The following is an 18,612-nucleotide window of genomic DNA, read 5'->3' on the forward strand; positions in this document are numbered from 1 at the left end:
AACCGCCAACCACTACCGGCCGTCTATATAGTCCTACTCCTTAATCGTAGGGAACATAGTTACATATGTGCATGCTTGCCACTTAGTACATTTTTTTTTTCTTATAAGCAAAAGGGGAAAGAGTTATAAGGAAATAGAAAAGCAAGAGGGGGTGAGCTCCTCAACAATAACCGAAACAAAATTTTAATGCATAAAATACGAACAATAAATAGAAAATGGGCCAAAAAAATGCTCGGTCCTTTGTATCTTGGTTTGAAAACCAACAAATAGGCCACACAATGCAGTTTTTTAAGCAGGCCAGAAGCCTATCCGCTTGAAATCTACAATAACCACTAGAAGGAGACAAATGTCTTTGTTATTGCAAGTTTTAAAAAATTAGAGACAACATCATAGATGAATATTGTGTCATTGATGTATTGCTATTAGCGATGAAAAATGTAATCTTTAACACTCGTGTGAAAAACTTCTTGTTAATTTGTACATATTATTAACAATAGACTAGACCGTAAAATTACATGACCAAAATTCTTGCACGGACTTTAAATGTATATTTTTTGTCGGGGCACAGCATTAATGCAACTCTTTGTACATACATATTTAGATCACATTCATTTCACACATGCTGATTAATTTAGCGTGTTTAAAGCGGTTGGCATGGCAAACCATTTCATGTTAGGTGAAATGGGTATAAAGAGTAAAACGCACAGATAAGAATGTAATAGATGGTAGAGACTAGAGACGTTTTTAAAGCGGTTGACGTGGCAAACCATTTCATGTGACGTGAAATGGGTGTAAAGAGTAGCACGCACAGATAAGAATGTAACAGATGGTAGAGACGTGTTTAAACAAAACAGATTCCAAATAGAGGCATAGAGGCATTGGCATTGCTTGGCAAAGCTATATATGCGAGTGGTTGCAGAAACAAGAAGAGCCATGTCTATTTATAAACCACCAAAACAAAAAAACTAAAAGAGAGAAAGACAGGGAGAAAGAAACGGGCAGCAGAAAATGCGTTAAATCACAGAAAAACACAGCCACAAAATCCCACCCTCCATCGCCAAAACAGTCCCCCTCTTTAATCCCATCAGCCTCACATTAACCCTCCCACCATTTTATCTATATCCTTCTCTTCCCCTTCTCTAAGAGGGAGGGCAGAGATCGACGAGTTAATTATATCCACACCCTCTTTCCTTTTTTCCCCTGCAGCTTTCATTAATTTCATAATTTCTTTTAATTTGCTTGAAACATGGAGTTTAAGCCTTGCCTCGTATTCCTCCTCCTTGCTCTGGCAGTGGCGGCCGAGTCGGCTTCACTCCATGATGCAGCAGCCTGGGGACTAACCAAAATCAGCTCCGGCTCAGGCTCAGGCTTAGGCGCATGCAATGGGGGCTCAGTGGGTGAATGCATTGGCGAGGAAGCCGAGTTGTTGATGGAGTCTCACCAAAGCCGACATCTTGCCGCGAGGCATAAGTTCATTAGCTATGCAGCCCTGAGAGCCAACTCGATACCATGTGGCCGCCGCGGTAATTCGTACTACAATTGCCAAAAGAGGCAGAAAGCTAACCCTTACAGGCGCGGTTGCAGCCGCATCACGCATTGCGCCAGGATCACTAATTGAAGAATGAACGTACGACACCGGAAGAGAGAGAGAGAAAAAGAAAAAGTGCTAGCTCTGTTTATTGAATGATACAACATGGGATCGATTCTTCCGAGATTTAAAAAATTTCCTCCTTTAAATCTTTTTAACTTTAATACGGTGATTTTTTTTAATTTCATTTTCATTTTTAAACCTTTTTTTTTTTTGGGTTCATATATATATATATATATGTGTTATGTTTTATCTATTATGTCATGAGGTGTGTGCAAAAGGTTCTGTTTCCTTGCTCTCTCTTATTATGTGTATCTTATGGAGGAAATTATAAAAAAAAAAAAAGCCTAGAAAAGTATGGTGTGATTTGAATATAATTAATTAATGACCTAGTTAGGGTACTTACGTACGTACGAGGTTTTTGTCTGCAAGTGTTTCTTCTAGCCTTGTCAGCATGCAGCTATATATGCATGCAGATTATTAATTAATTGCAATATTAATCTTTATGTCCATAGATATTGTATAATTGAATGAGATCAAAGAATAAAGTTAAATATTGTTTGTCTTCTACAGATGCTTTTATTTATATATGTCTCTTTAATTAATTTGCATTATATTACTGAATTGAGAATAACTTCTATAGGGTTTTGGCATAAATTAAGGCCTTTGTGCCCTCCAATAAGAAGGCAACACATCAGCGTGGAACACTATAACAAAAATATGGTGTTTCACCTAATCTTTTTCTTTTTTAAATACCTAAAACAAAACACCTTCTAGCCGAAGACGATGCCGGCCGCGTAAGAACCAAGCTCCTCCTCCCTCTCTCTGGCGCCCCTCTCTCTCACTGGCGGCATTGGAGAAAAATATAAAAAGGTTATTCTAGAAGGTGTTTGTTTTAGGTATTCTAAAAAAAGATTAGGTGGAACACCATATTTTTGTTATAGTGTTCCACGCTGATGTGTCGCCTTCTTATTGGAGGGCACAAATGCCTTGGTTTATACCAAGACCCTATAGAAGTTATTCTCTACTGAATTTATTTGATTCTCAGAAGTAGTTCTCTTAATTATAACCAAAATTAAAGAAAATGCCTGCGAGATTAATCGAACAAATTAACACCAAGATCTAGATGAGCGTAAATCATTTTCTTTTTCTTTTTTTTCTTTTTTTCTTTTCTATATTTTACCACCAAGTAATTGCGATCATGATGACTTTTAGCTATTAATTGACATTGTGATCAATCGATCGACTTCTTTGAATCTGGAGATTATAAATTTATAAGATTAACTTCTGGATGATATTAACTTATTACATATACTCGAATTTTACAACAAATAAAAATATATAAATTAATTAATGACAAAGTACTCATCAATATATATAGGACTTTTTAATTTTTTTTTTTTTGTCTTTTGGATTTATTTTTTTCTTTTTTTTTTAAAAAAAAAAAGCTTTAGAACATATACATGATTAAGACTTTGTTTATTAATGTGCTCTGAGGGGTGTTTTTATTATTATTATTATTTTTTTTTTTTATAGAGGAGTTTTGTGTCTTAGTAATTTGTTAATTATTTTGTTTAAGAATATAAAACGACAGTTGTAGAGGGTTTGCATGGTTTTTCTTGAATAATAGTCAATCATAAATATATAATGATGAGGCTATTTTGGTCCAAATATGGCCCTATTTGGACGGAAATTGTAAATGTAAAATTTTGGTATATGACTTTTTATTTTCTTTTCAACATGTTTTCGGCAACTATAATGTAGGGTATTTTGAACAGAGAAATTGTAGGTATTTTCTTGGTCCTAAGTGAATATTATTTGCTAAAGAGAAATGATTGGTGTCAATACTTTTCTCATATTTTCTATCATCTTATCTTATAAATTAACCATTAGATTTGTGGGCTTATGTGGATTCCACATAAGTTAGTAGTAGACCCTACAAATCTAATGGTTGATCTATTAAATTTGTAGAAGAATATGAGAAAAATATGGACAAATTATTGATATCAATCATTTCTCTTTTCTAAAAACCAGTAAGAGAAATAAGGGCCATTTTTTTTTATTTTTTGGTTTTTTAAAAAATAATATCCACATAGGACCACGAAAACATCAGGAGAGCAAAAGTGAGACTACCTATTCAGACATATAGGTCCCATAAAAACTCTTCATAATTATTTTCCGAATCTATAATTACAAAAAAACAAAAAAAAAAAAATGGTTGAAAATCTCTATCCCCGTCCTTGTCAAAATTTCATTTTCCAATCAACTAGTCAAAGCAGGTATATGTGCATGGTTCTAAAACTCTTCACATTTGAACTTGTCAAACCAGTAAATTTCTGGTGTACGTACGTTAGCATCCATTCCTTCGCAAAGCTATGCCTCACACAAACATCCCCCAAACAAGGAGTAAGAAACGGACACCCGTAAGTGCCTCACATTTTTTTTTTTTTTTCTATGGGTAATTTTTTTTAGTTTTCTTGACCCTAGCCCTTAAACCTCCTTCTCCCACCTAGGAATGTCAAGGCGGTTACGGTTAGCGATTATTGCCAATAACCGTTAACCGTAACCGCCTTAGCGGTTAGTAGATTTCACTAACCGCAACCGCTAACCACTTAGCGGTTAACGGTCAGTGGTTAGTGAAATAGATAACCGCTCGCTAGTCGCTTTTTCAAAATTAGACTTTTTGGGCCTTTTTGGGCTTTCTTTTGGGCTTCTTTTTTTGGGCATTTTTGGCCTTTTTCTTACCCTCATTTTTTTTTTGGGTATTTTTAGTGTCTTCTTAGGCCCAATTACTATAAAAAGAGCTCATATTGAAAAATAAAAAATATTTTACCCAAAATTTACATTTACTTGTACTTTAAAAAAATTTCCTTTAATATTAAATCATAACCGGTTAACTTTTAAAAAAAAAAAAAAAAATTCAGCACAACATATAAAAAGAAGTTCAAAATTCAGACAACTCTCACAACATATAATGATAATACATTAATACTTAAATTGTGTTTATAAGTAATACATTGATCATTGTTTAATCCAATGTCAATTACTTAATTTAATATTACACGAATGATATCATTATTGTACATTAATAATATGATTCGCTTGAAGTCTTGAATAAAGTATTTGAATTGTCATTGAATCATATGATTAAGTATTGATATTATACATTTATATTATTCATATGCATATGTAGACTTATATAAGTCCTTATAACATATAATTTGTTATTATATAATCAAATGATTTAATGATCAATTGATCATGTGATATAATCATATAAATTATAGTGATAATATATTAATACTCAAATTATGATTTAATTATTTTAAAAAAAAAATTGTGATTTAATGATCAAGTGATTATATGATATAATCATATAAATTATAGTGATAATATATTAATACTCAAATTGTGATTTAATTATTTTTTAAAAAAATTGTGATTTAATGATCAAGTGATTATGTTATATGTATAAATATTTTTATAATTATAATTATAAAAATATATTATATTAAAAAGCGGTTAGCGGTTACGGTTAGTAAACTCAATAACCGCTAACCGCTAGGCTGTTATAGCGGTTATGCGGTTAGCGGTTAATACGGTTAAGCGGTTAAGCGGTTATAGCGGTTAGCGGTTAGCGGGCGATTTTTAACCGCCCGCATTGACACCCCTACTCCTCTTCTTCTTCTTGACCATTTATAAGTGTTACGAATAAATGGGGATAAATATTGGTAGGTTCGGTAAGAGATAGCCATCTAAAGATTCAAAGCTGAAGAAGAAAGCTGAGATGAGAAAGAAGAAAGAAGATACAGGCTGCAACGATAACTAAGGCAGTAGTCTTGAAAAGTGAGAAATCTTAAAATGAGAGAAAGCCTGCATTGAAGGGATCTCACATAGGTAAGATAAACCTTATTCAAAAGGGTTACTTTTATAAGAAAGTCATGCGGTGCGTTTTATGAGTAGCAGCACAAGTGGCGTAGACAATCAATTAAGGCGGCTGGAGCAAATTAGTTGGGCTGAAAGTTGTTGGGGCTAATGTCAAGTTGGTTAGCAATCTAAAGGGCTTTATTAATTAAGGAAATTAAGCACTAAAAAAAAGAGTCAAAACTACACTTTAAGAAAAGCTTGAAAATAATATATTTTCTAAAAAATTTCTTTTAAGCCATTTCTATAGATAAAAACTCTATTTCTAAACACAATAACAAATATGCTCTTGGTAGTGCATACTAAAGAGCACTACAATTTTAGACACTTTATATTTTATATTTTTGTACTAGTTCTTACATATTAACTTATTGATATATCAATTATGACATATATTTATGAAGTTTGATAAATATATTTTTTGTCATACACGTATTGTATTATAATTTCTATTTTGAATTGTGATTACCATATTTTTATATCATAATAAAATAATATATAAAGAGAAAAAAAAAATTATTATCATTTTATTTTGTTAATTGAATTCCACCCCTACTAAAACAAATTTTCTAGATCCGCCACTACTTTGGAGGTGGAAAAGATGTAGGGATCCGGGAGGTGGTGGCTTCGGTGTTGGGGGAGGGATTTTTATGAGAACATTGAGCAATATTTTATTGTAATACGTACGTACCATGCATGCTTGTGTATGGATCATGGATATTGTAGTATTTATTAATCGGATTGAGATCCCCTCTAATTGGGATTCGAATCCCCTCCAATTAGGGAGAAATTAAAAATTTTCTAATTGTTAATCGTGACCCTTCATTTTAAATTCAATGATCTATAAAATTATTTAAACCTCGACAAAACAAAAATCAACATTTAATGCATCATTATACAAAAGCAGCTGACTTTCAAATGTTAATCGCGACTCTTCATTTTAAATCTAATGGTCCGGATCCTTATTAATCAACCATGGAAATAAATGAAGATCAGCTGCTCTACTTCTTCGTGCAAAAATATAATTCTGCATGCACTTCCATGCATGCAATCATATAATCAGGTCATAAAAGTACGTAATTACCAACTTCATAGGCTCTTTGCGCGCGGTTTGAGATATGCTTGAATGCATTCTCTCCACCATCTCTTCACCATCTTCTCTCTTTAACATTTGAATGGTGAAGAGATGGTGGAGAGAATGCATTCAAGCATTTCTCTTGCGGTTTTTATATATATATATATATATATGCACCATTCAAAAAGCTAGCTGTCAACGCATCATATATAATAATAAACTACATCGTGTTATTATATATTTCAAAGCTTGTAAACAATTTTTTTTATTATTAATTTCTCTCTAATTAATTAAATAGTTGTTTCTACGTTACTCTTATCCCTTATGAAAAATAGTTATTTCAAGCAGTAAATTATGTACTATATATCTCTGTACGTACGTAGATAGTAATTAATACACATTAATTAATTAATTAATTAGTTAAATATTTATCTATCTTCCCTTTCTGTTAATGAATTTTCCTTCAAATCGTATGTTCTCCTTCTCTTATAAAAGCAATATCATGAAGAGTGAAATCGAATATTGAGCAAGTTTTTAAATCCATAATATGTATTTGATTCCAAATTAATAATTCAGCTCGATTTTGTTACAGTAACGGTTAAGTTAAATTTACTTCTTCCTATCAGCTTAAGCTTTTGGAATACCTGGTACATCGTATCAAACAAAAGGTCCTGAAATTAAACCTTGACTCTTGTCAATTTACCCCCATTTTAATTAAATATTACACGTGTTGAGCCACACCTATTAAAAAGAAGTTTGAGCTCAAATGTAACACGATCTTCAAGCTTTTGGGATAACACGTACGTACATATGGACATGACACAATCCTCAAGCATGGAAATAATTTGTAATGTCGAAGAAAACATTAATCTTAATTAAATAGGAAAGGATTAAATTCAATGTCCAATTCTCTTATTATTGTAATTCATTTCAGCATTTTTCTTTTTAATTAATTGTCTATATATATATATACACGTTACTTTCCTATTCTTTTATAGTTCAGTTGTGCTTTAAATACTGCTCAAACAGATATTGTTAATCATATATCTTTGAACCAAAAATCGATCCAAGTTTCAAGTTTCATCATCTTTTTTTATTGTTTGTTTGAAATGGAATTTAGGCCTTTTCTGATATTCATCCTCTTTGCTTTGGTCGTGGCGATGGAGTCGGAAGCTGTTAACCAGGAGAAGGTGTCGGTGAATTCTGATCATGGCGGTCGCCGTCTTGGTGAGCCGAAGTACATTACATACTGGGCCCTCTTGCAAAACGCGCCAGCGCGATGTATTTTCACGCGCCGCTTGGGCTGCTACCTGCCAAGGGAACGGGCGAACCCTTACACGCGCTCTTGCTCCCTCAGGAATCATTGTGCCAGGATCACTGATTGAAGACTCAACCCGGAAGAGATAAAACCTAATAAATAAAGATATATATATATGCTGTTTATTGATTTATATATAGAGTATATGATTCTATAATAATAATAATAATAATAAGGTTTGAATTTATCTCCTTAATTATTGCTTCCCTTTGTATCTTACGTTGTTGTGATTAAAATCTTATCCAAATTCCGGTGATCAGCATGTGTCATGATATTCAACAGATGATTTTGTTTTGATTTTTGAATTTTGTTTTATTCGTTTTGTCCTGGCTTTTGGGTTGAGGACGATTTTTTTTATCTTCACCTTTGGGCTAAAGTTGATTAAATCGGTGTGGGGGATTATCTCTCGCGGTTGGAAAACAAGATCAAGGGAAATATGGGCTACTTATGTTTTAAATTTAGTCTTCTTTCGGAGGCCGGAGCATATTCGTTTTATATATAATTAAAGTTGTGCATGAGTTTGCGGAAGTTGCTGTCATAGATAGCATTTGATCGTAAAATTTTTTTGAATGTATCTATGACTTTGTAATAACATAGCATTTGACTATTTTGTGTTAGAGCTTTATGCTATGTAATAATAGAGATGTTATGCTCTAGATATTTTATAAATAAAATTTGAAAGATTCCCGAATATATATATATATATATATTTTTTATTTAATTTACATTATGAATTGGTTTTTTTTTTCTTTTCTTTATTTGTATGTAGGATTGTAATTTGAATGTTCAAGCTCAGTTCATTTATTTTATTTTCGAACGTGAGCCGAGCTCGAGCTTTCCACCGAGAGAAGTGCTACACATCCCAAATTTAGTTTCCAAATGATGTGTCTCAATCCAATGAGATTTATTATTTTAGGAAATATGTCACTAACTCATGGGATGATGACACATTATTTGGAAACCAACATTTGAGATATTTAGCATTTCTCTTCCACCGAACTAGATAATCCGTTCAAGCTCTGTTCATTTATTTTTCAGCCGAGCTCAAGCTTGATCACAAGCTACCCAATTAATTTAATTATTTCATATATAAAGTAAATATTGTGATTGTTCAATGTTTTTTTTTTTCTTCAAATTAATACAAATTATTAGTTATTTAATTATAGTTAAGATTTATTGTTTTGGTAATTAGCGAAATTAAGTCAAATATTAAATAATATATATATATATATATATATATATATATATATATATATATATACTTTTGACATGTCCGCACAAAAAGGGGGGAGAAGGATTCGAACTAATAACCTCCGCTTCATTAGACATGGTCCCAAATGATTGAGCTAACTCTTAGGGACAAATAAAAGAGAATTACTTCTATATGGATCTAATCTCAATTTATATGTTCATGCGCGCACACACACAAATTAAATAATATAATCTCAATTTATATGTTTGTCTTATAGTATATTGTTTGGGTAATTAGAGAAATTAAGTCAAATATTAAAGAATCTAATCTCAATTTATATGTTCACACACACATTAAATAATCTAATCTCAATTTATATGTTTGTCTTATAGTATATTGTTTGGGTAATTAGAGAAATTAAGTCAAATATTAAATAATCTAATCTCAATTTATATGTTCACACACACACAAAATAATCTAATCTCAATTTATATGTTTATCTTATAGTATATTGTTTGGGTGATTAAAGAAATTAAGTCAAATATTAAAGAATCTAATCTCAATTTATATGTTCACACACACACACACATACACACGTATATAAACTCACTTATATATACACAAAGACACTTATATCTATGTCCATACTCACAATTACAATAATTCAACTGATATATATTACATTATAAAAAACTTTTTTTTTAGATAAAAAAATAGTTAACATGTTGTCATTACAAAGTTAAAAATAATAAAAACAAAGTTATACGAACTTGTACGAGTTAAACCAAACTTCTACAAACCGACCTAAATGTATACGGGCTTGAATTTTTTGTTCAAGCTCTGTTCATTTAATAAACTAACCAATCCCGAGGCGAGCCCGAGCCTGTTCACGAATAGCTCTGCTCGCTGATATCTCTTTTTGTATGTATGTCCTGAAAGGCAAAAATAGCCCTTGGATCATTTTTTATTTAATTGATTACTATATGATTTGTCATATAACTTGATAATATAATAGTCAGGGATGGAGAAAGGGGGGATTGGCAGGGGCCACCCCGCCCCCCCAAATGACAATTTTGTTTTTTTTTTTTTTTTTTTTTCATTCTTAAGGTGACAAAATTTTTATGGTTAATTTTTATTTTATTTTTTTTGCTAATGGGCCCCTGCGCATTAAATTTTTTCAGTCATTGGCCCCTACCCATTTTCAAGGCTGGCTCCGTCCCTGATAACGATAAACATCAATTATTAGATCAAAATATTAAAAATTAAAAAAATATATATATTAATTTTTACTGTTACCTTATTATATTCACATACGACTTTGAAAAAGGCCCTAGGCCCCTAGCTAAAATAGTAGTCGTCCCCTAGTAGGATGAGAAGGATATTGCGACAAGAGTGTTAATTGTAGGCGTTGAAGGCGAGGCCGGCGAGGCCCCATAATTGTGAGAGGAGATGTTTGGACTTAGCGATAACAGTTGATTTTAGTTTCAAACTTTGCGGCCCAACCAGCTAATAATTAACATAAATAAATAAGTAAATTCTAAAGTCCGAAAAGAACAAAAAAAAAAGGTCTGGCAATTAATTAAGAATGGCCTTGACCCAATTAAGTTAAGTTAAATGCTTTTCAGGTCCTGTTTTCACAACCTTCCCCAATATGCTACGCAACCAATGGTCCAATGCTATGAAATTATGCCTCATTTTATGGGTTGTCCTTCCGACACGGATTCGGATTTTTTGAAATTCTTAGAAAAATTTTAGTTTTTAAAATTTTAAATTTAAGTTATTCATTTTTATTCAAGAGTCATTATCTTGTCACGTGTCCCACTACTAATAAAATAATAAAATAATAATGATTATTAAGATCATTAAAAATTTATTATTATTTTATTAATAGTGAAACACGTGGTAAGATAATGACTCTTAAATAAAAATGAATAACTTGAATCTAAAATTTCAGAAACTAGAATTTTCCTAAAAATTTCAGGAGATTCAGATCCTTGCAACACTCACCATAGTCTACATGGATAATAGGCACTTAGTGCATTTAAATACCAACATAAATGGACGGGATTGAAATTTCCTTTAGATTTTTTAAAATGTGAGATTCTCAAATTTTAAAATTTGAGCTCGCCATTATATCTAACTGTCCAAATAAATGTAGAGATTTATGTATTACCGAAAAAAGTAATTTTAGTTTTCAACATTACCTAATCATTTTGGACCTGATCACTTGGCTTATTAAGTCTCTCACCCTTCTATGTGTATCTTCTTCATTTTAGTTAATAAAACTTTATCTTCCCCATTAAAAAAAAAACAAAAAAATCTCTCTTTTGGTAGTGGGAATCATTACACTTTTTGCCAATTTTGCGCAATGGTTGTTGTTTGCCATTTGAGGTGACATCTTTACACATAGTCGAGATGGATAATAGGCACTTAGTGCATCCAACTTTCTTCTTGGATCAACCATCCTCCACCAACATGTTTACTTAATATACTTCATCCCTTCCCCTTTAATCTCAAGAGTCCAATACATTTATACTTTCTAAATCCCGCACAAAGAAAAACAGAAGAGGGAAAACGACCCCTAGGCTATGAAAGAAGCTTGGACACTCAACCACTACAAAGATCTAGAAATCTACTCACTCTCAAATTTGTCATGCTTCTATCATCCATCCACGGAACGTAAAGAGGACAAAGTTTTACTCACGGGTATTTTTTTGGACTAGTAATGCAAGTTCGATACAAACTCAACACAAAATTAGAGTCGGAATTAATAAATCTGACTCATTTAATTAAATGAGTCAAGTTATAATTAACCTATATAGATTTACATCTATGTCTCGACATGCCCGCGAAACCAAATCCGCTTGCAAACCATACACGAAATTAGTGAATTACATAAGCCAGGTTAGCGTTGATCTATATAATCTTATACACTCATGTAAATATTTACTTTTTTGTAATATATAAAAATATATTACATGTCATCTCTCCACTTCAATTTTGATAAGAAGAAATAATGGTAGATTGATTCAAGCAATGCAGATGGGAGATTCAAAATTCCAAATTAATGACCCACCAACCAAAGGACGCAAATTCTACACAATAAGACCCACAAAAAAACAAAGAAAAGAAACAAAGAGACAAGAGCACAAAGAGGCCGCAACACGCCATGTTTTCTGGCTTTCCCATTCTCATCAGTCATCACTGCCCCCTCTCTCTCCTTTCATCATCACAAGCCCCACTTTCCCCTCTCCCCTCCGCCTTCGTTTTCTATGTGTCCCCATTCACCACAGTTTTGGTCTCTTTTCGAGTCAAAAAGCAAGCTAAAAACGGTGTTAGAATCAAAAGAAGGAACCCCCTTTCCATGATTGCTTTTTACAGCAATTCAAAGCTTGGTATTAAAGGACCTTGACTCACAATACTCAACTTGTGGTGGGTTGCAAAATTGAATGGGACCCAATACAAATATTGTATCAATCTGGTTATCAACACCAATGGATTTATTGCTTTGACCTCCCCTGAGTCCCCCCCCACCCAAGCAAAAAAAAAAAAAAGTTACCTTTCTCCATTTAAAGTTTGCTGTAGATCATATGTTTATGGTAGCTTGACTGTAATCTATGCACCAGAGGACCATTTTATGCAAAGGTGAGCTTCCTCATAGATCTACCTACCTCTCAGGGCTATAAAAACTCTGGCATAAATGCATACAACAGAAAATTGCATAAAGAAAGAGCAAAGAGTTACTTTTGGTTGTAAACATAGAAATTAGAATGCCTGCCTGCCCTGCTTCTCCTGGCATCTTTCCTTCACTCACAAAGACAGCAAGAGGGTCAAGATTCCTTGCCCATTCTTCTACTCTTTTCTTTGACAGCTAGCCCAAAGTTGCTTTTTTGCCTTTGATATATGAACAAACTTTCCCCAATCCTCTCTCTTACCCCCTATTCTCAATTATTCATCTGAGCTTTTTACAGTGTTTATTAATGCCTAAAAAAGTACTGTCGCTGAATTAGATCTCTGTATTCATATCAGCATTTATTGAAAGAATTGAGAGCAGAGGAAGATGAGTTAAGATTCTCTCATGCTATTTTTGATTTTTTTTTTTTTTCTTCTTTTTGGGGGTTTAATCATTCATCCAAATAAATTTGATCTTACACAACTAAGCTTCACCCAACTAATTGGCTCAAAAGTTCATGTGAGTTGTTTAATTTATGGAAGCCCAAACAACACGATTAAAAAATCAATTAATAGAAGAAAAATAATCTTTTTTTTTTTACTCTGCAACTTTCTCAGCAACCAAGCATAGTAAAGACGAAGACCCCAAAAGAGAAAGATTAAAGAAAAAAAAGAAAAGAAAAAGGACATACATAACAGTTTACAATTGAAGCAAGAAGCTCTCATTCTCTGCAAACATCCCATTACAAATATATCGTTTTTCATCCTCCTCGCCAATGCCAATATTAATACATAAAATCTTACAGAAAGTTAAAAATTAATTATTTCAAGAAGAAGAAGAACCTGAAACTCTCGGCGATGTCGTCGGAAAGAGAGGCAAAAGCCTGGGCTCGGATTCCCTCGGCGTCGTCGCCGGCGAGGGGTGCAAGTAAAAGCCCTTCTCTTTGATCGCTTTCTCCTCGGCCTCCGTGTCCATCTTAGCATTACCACTGGCGTTGATGTTGGATGATTTGTAAGCGGATCGGTCAAAAGGGTCATGTATGAGCGGCGTGACGGGGCTGAGAGCGAGCGCCGGGAAGTCTAGAATGCTCGGAGAGAGGATCTCCGGCTTGCGGGGCGAGAACCCAGAACTGTTCGAAGCGAACACAGGGATTAAAGGGTTGATCTTGAGGTTCTTGATGGAGCTCCGGCGCTCGTAGAGCTTGAACCCGGATTGCTGTCTCTTGGGCATGACCGATTTGATGGGTGGGATGTGGGTCTTGGACGGCGGGTCGGATGACGGCCCGCCGGTTGGCTTCCCAACTGAGGCGTGCTTGGCTGTCTCGGAGGATCCGGTGAGCATTTGGACGACTTGTTTGAAGGATGAGGTGTCTGCCTGGACGAATGTCGTCGGGTACGGGTTGGCGGAGTCGGATCTGGTTATGGGTTTGAGCGGTTGTGGTTGGTGTTGGTGTGGCAGTGGCGGCGGCGTTGGTGGCGGTGTGTGTTGCAGTCCATTGCTGTTGGTGGTGCTGCTGCTACTGCTACTGTTCGAGCTCCGGCTATTCGGCGATGGCAAGAGCGATGCGCTTGTGTTTTGTGTCTCTCTGTATCTTGGAGAGATAGATTCCATTGATACCTCTGGTTTTCTTTCCTTCTGATCCTTCACATACACAGAGAAACAGAAGAGAGAGAGAGAGAGCTGAAGAACAAGATGAGGGAAAAGAGAGAAAGAGAAAGGGTGGTCTTTGAAGAGATTATAGATGAGATGAGACTTTGTTTACTTTCTCCGGTTTGGTAAGAAATGTTTTGGGTGGGGGGACTTTGTGGTCTCTTATTGCGGCACACTCAACGCGTTGTTGTTGAGCGTGTTTCTCACGCTCCAACAGGAGTCTGATAAGATGTCAACCTGCCCAACAAAGCATTGCTCTTATTGGTTAAAGGTTTTATCTTCGGCTGAAGCTCCCATTCCAGCTCAACTGCGACATTCCATCTCCTTCTCCTCCTTCAGGATAATCCTTGATCCTTCAGTTCCCAGTTTTTAGTTACCAGAAAGCTATCAAGAGCACTTTTCTTCTTATTATTATTATTTTTTTTAATGCAGAAAATAATCTATGTTCATGCACATTCTTTTTTATATGTTATATCCCAAGCTTTTAGTTAGGATAAAGCTATCAAGATGGCCTTTTTCAATGCACAAACTAATTATTATGTTTATATGTATATATTATATAAGATGTGTATTCTTCTTTTTCTTCCATTTGTATGTAGAAGTCTTCATGTGTCAAATTCCATTGTAAACATTACCAGAGATGACACTTATAATATACTAGATATACTGACTTACCGACTAGACCGACCACAAAGGCTAATACAAAATAGTAAAACATAAGACAATTGCAAGTGTTCGTTGACTGAATTTGAACCGTATCGTCGGCTATATGTTCCGATTTAAGGTTCAAAATATTTGAAAAACAAGAGAATTTGTGGTAAAAAGAATAAAACATGCACTCTTATGATAACCTAGTTAATCCTTTAGATATTTATCATCATGCTAAACAACTATTCATTAAATTTTTAAATATATTTGTAGTGGACTAATTAGGTCTAGTTCACTCAATTCTCATTTTTTATCGGCAATTTATATTATCTATTGTTATGTAGTAAATTTTTTGCACTAATGTGACAGAGTATTTATGGAGCTTACCTGTCCAAACAAATGATCAGTGAGCAGCTCAAAATTTACTTAAACAGATCAAATCTTATATTAATTCGCTCTTATTTTATATTTACTGTATAAATTTTTAGCAATTCAACAACAAAATTGTCGAAATTTTTACGGAATTAACCGAGAAATCCAATTTAGGGTGAGGGTAGGAAAGCCCTAAGAACTGAATAGTACGCGCTTGAGAAGGGAAGTAGGCTAGAGTCAAGGGGAGCTCCAGGTGGTGATCTCCCATTGGACGAGGTGTTTGCGAGAGAGAAGAAATCGTCAAAAAGGTTTCAAAATTTTGCATTGACTTTGCAGGGCCATTGAGGCTGACTCGGGGGGTAATAAAGAAAGGGCCTGTTTTGGAGGCGATGTGCACTTAATCTGAACAAGTCAGAAATTAAATAATATTTACAAATTTTCCAAATTATCATTTCGTAGATGCTTCCTTCCAAGCTACAACTACAATGTGTTTCCCACTAAATTCAGGTTTTGTTAATATTTTTCTTAGAGAAATAAAAAAAATAAAAAATACTTTTATGTGTTTTCTAAGTATTTTACATATTTTTAGTTGATTATTCTTTATTTATGTTTTAATTTTGGAAATTAAAAAAAAAAATAAAAAATTCTCCGAAAGTGGTAGGATTACAAACAAATTTTACAGAAAAACTTTTATAAACTGATATGACACAACATGAGTTATTTTTTAAAAATTTGAACTTATCTTATATCCAATCATGTTGTGTCAGATTAATTTATAAAAATTTTTCTGTAAAATTTATTTATAAGCCCAACATTCCTCAATATACCGTACCATAACTAATCAACAATAATCCAACCTGTTTTGTCGTGTACAAATTATTAAGCAAAGATATTTGCAGTGCTTATAGCCCCACCCAACAGCTGCCCATCGTAGAATTTTGGTTAATAAGAAAAAAATATTAGATTTAGGTTGTCGATGTTTGGTCTTTTTCCAAGAGAATTACTGTCATCAAATTTTTTTTTTTTTTTTTTTTTAAATCTCTCTTTTATCTTCTCTTTTTCTATTTGATTAAAAATGCACGTGAGAATTATGTATTCTAAATTCTGTCGATGGATTTAGGTTCACATGCGATGTTTATTATACTCATGTGCAGCAGCAGTATGGATCAATAGTTCATTGTCAATAATGGTATATATACAGAAGAATCACATTGACAAGAAATTGAAACAGTTGAAATTAATTGATAATTCAGAACCCCAAATGGATCATAAATCTACACAATGAAGAGGGATTGCAGAGGCAGTAAAGAAGAGGACATAGGTGCCACACAACTATCACACAGCAAACTCAAAATGATATGGAAATGGGCAACTCAGCTGCAGGAAACAAGAGATCTAGAGAGAGCCAGCCATCGCTGAAATGCTTAGAAGTGGCACATTTCATGGAGCTTTCTATTCTTATCAGTGCATGCACATACTAATGCAGCAGTCATGCTTCAAGAGTAACTTTGCAACCAAATGTGGTTCACATGGGTTGCCCAGCCAATTCTGAGAAACACAGTTCCTTTCCGATTTCTGATGGGCCACCCTATCTCTGTTTCACAGCTAGATTTTTTTGCTTTTTGCTCTTTTTTCTCGGCATATCAAATTAAAGGTATCTGTCTTTGTTACGATCCCGACCGTTAAGTGTTTAGCCAAATCAGTCTTTCATCTCGTATTCTTAAACAATCCCGATGATTACGTTTTTGGGTAAAACTCACTAGAAAGTTACAATCCATTTGATCTCATACTCAACATTGTTGATGACAGTTTTCTACCATGCATCAGGTTGAGCCAACTAAGTCTCGGCCTGGGCTTGGTCTTAGCGGGCTTGTACAGTAGATTGGGCCTAGAGCCCTGTTGGGCCTTATGTGACCGATCCATGACTCAACAAACGTGATGGTTAAGATTGTACTTAAGTCGTGTGGGACACTTAGAATTGCAACAGACAAAAGGAATTAGTGTATATATATAATTGGGTTGAAGTTAGCAAATTCCAAGCTCATCTTGTACCAAAATATTCCAAGCCCTTGAGGTGACTGGTGAGAGTGCCAATCTCAATTGGCAAGTGCACTAGCTTTTGCAGAAGTCAGAAAGAGTAATACAATCTCCACATTATATTTGATACTCATTGCCAGGATCCGAGGCTACACCAACAGGAAAAAGTGAAAGGGAGAGGTGAATCCAATTCCCATTTCTATAAACTGAAAGCAAATTCTGGGTAGAAAGTATTGAGGGACCACATTCTAAGTGCAACACTTCCCACAAGATTGAAGTGCTGCTGTCATGGAAGAGACTCCATTTATGAGTTGGACAGTGCTAGATGCACCCACTGGCACCACGTTTACAACAACTGTGATTCCATTGAATTGACTCCCACACATTTTTGAGACGCAAAATTTCTGCCTATCTAATATGGTCCCGGGCGGGTCTTGACATGGTCTGCCGATTCTAGAGTGAGATACTCAAAGTCAGAAAATGGTTTATGGTTTTTTCAAAAATTAAAGAAGAATTTTCGGTCAAAGGGAAAATATTTTTCGTTGACTATTATTTTACGTCGCGCCAAACCCCCGAAAATGCGTAAAACATTTTTCATAAATCATTTTACAGCTAAACAAACGGAGCTTAAAGCTAGATTTTATATACATATATATTTGAAGGCCAATATCAATGGTGGGGTGGTTGTGGAGTATATATGACGTATGAAGCTAGAATCTCTCATTGAAAATCTCAGTTTGGACAATTTAATATGCTTCATATATGCACTGAGATTACCTACAAGAAATTACATTCTTCTTGTTGATGCTATGTTGGGTGGCGGGTTTGACCTATTTAATATCAATAGTAGCTAGCTAGATTACATGGCATATTTACACCTAAGTGTTGCAGATTCTTGAAGCATATTGCAGATCATGAACAGTAAGACCAGTAACCAGCCCCTTCCAAACCATGATGTTTAAGGGTGTGCAATGTGCAAGACAATCTTTTGAACACGGGCCCACCCCAGTTTTGAAAATTTCTCTTTTATATATTGTTGGGGTTATCTCACATCGGTTGTGGAATGGGTTGATAGTCAATTTATAAGTGTAAGGAAAAACATTACCTCTTAAGCTAATTTTTTATGTTGAGAGAG

General features: G+C 34.2%; 2 protein-coding genes across 2 annotated transcripts; one reads left to right on the forward strand and one right to left on the reverse strand.

Moving 5' to 3' along the window:
• The first annotated feature begins 1,129 nt into the window (after positions 1–1,129).
• On the forward strand, positions 1,130–1,773 carry LOC132172779 (protein RALF-like 19). The gene has a single exon (XM_059584349.2). The coding sequence runs from the start codon at positions 1,247–1,249 to the stop codon at positions 1,616–1,618; it is 372 nt and encodes a 123-aa protein (XP_059440332.2). The 5' UTR covers positions 1,130–1,246; the 3' UTR covers positions 1,619–1,773.
• Positions 1,774–13,475: 11,702 nt separating this feature from the next.
• On the reverse strand, positions 13,476–14,544 carry LOC132171034 (VQ motif-containing protein). The gene has a single exon (XM_059582236.2). The coding sequence runs from the start codon at positions 14,379–14,381 to the stop codon at positions 13,596–13,598; it is 786 nt and encodes a 261-aa protein (XP_059438219.1). The 5' UTR covers positions 14,382–14,544; the 3' UTR covers positions 13,476–13,595.
• Between the last annotated feature and the right edge of the window lie 4,068 nt (positions 14,545–18,612).

The sequence above is a fragment of the Corylus avellana genome, chromosome 1 (assembly GCF_965113065.1).
Source record: "Corylus avellana chromosome 1, dhCorAvel1.hap1.2, whole genome shotgun sequence".
NCBI classification, from domain to species: Eukaryota; Viridiplantae; Streptophyta; class Magnoliopsida; order Fagales; family Betulaceae; genus Corylus; species Corylus avellana.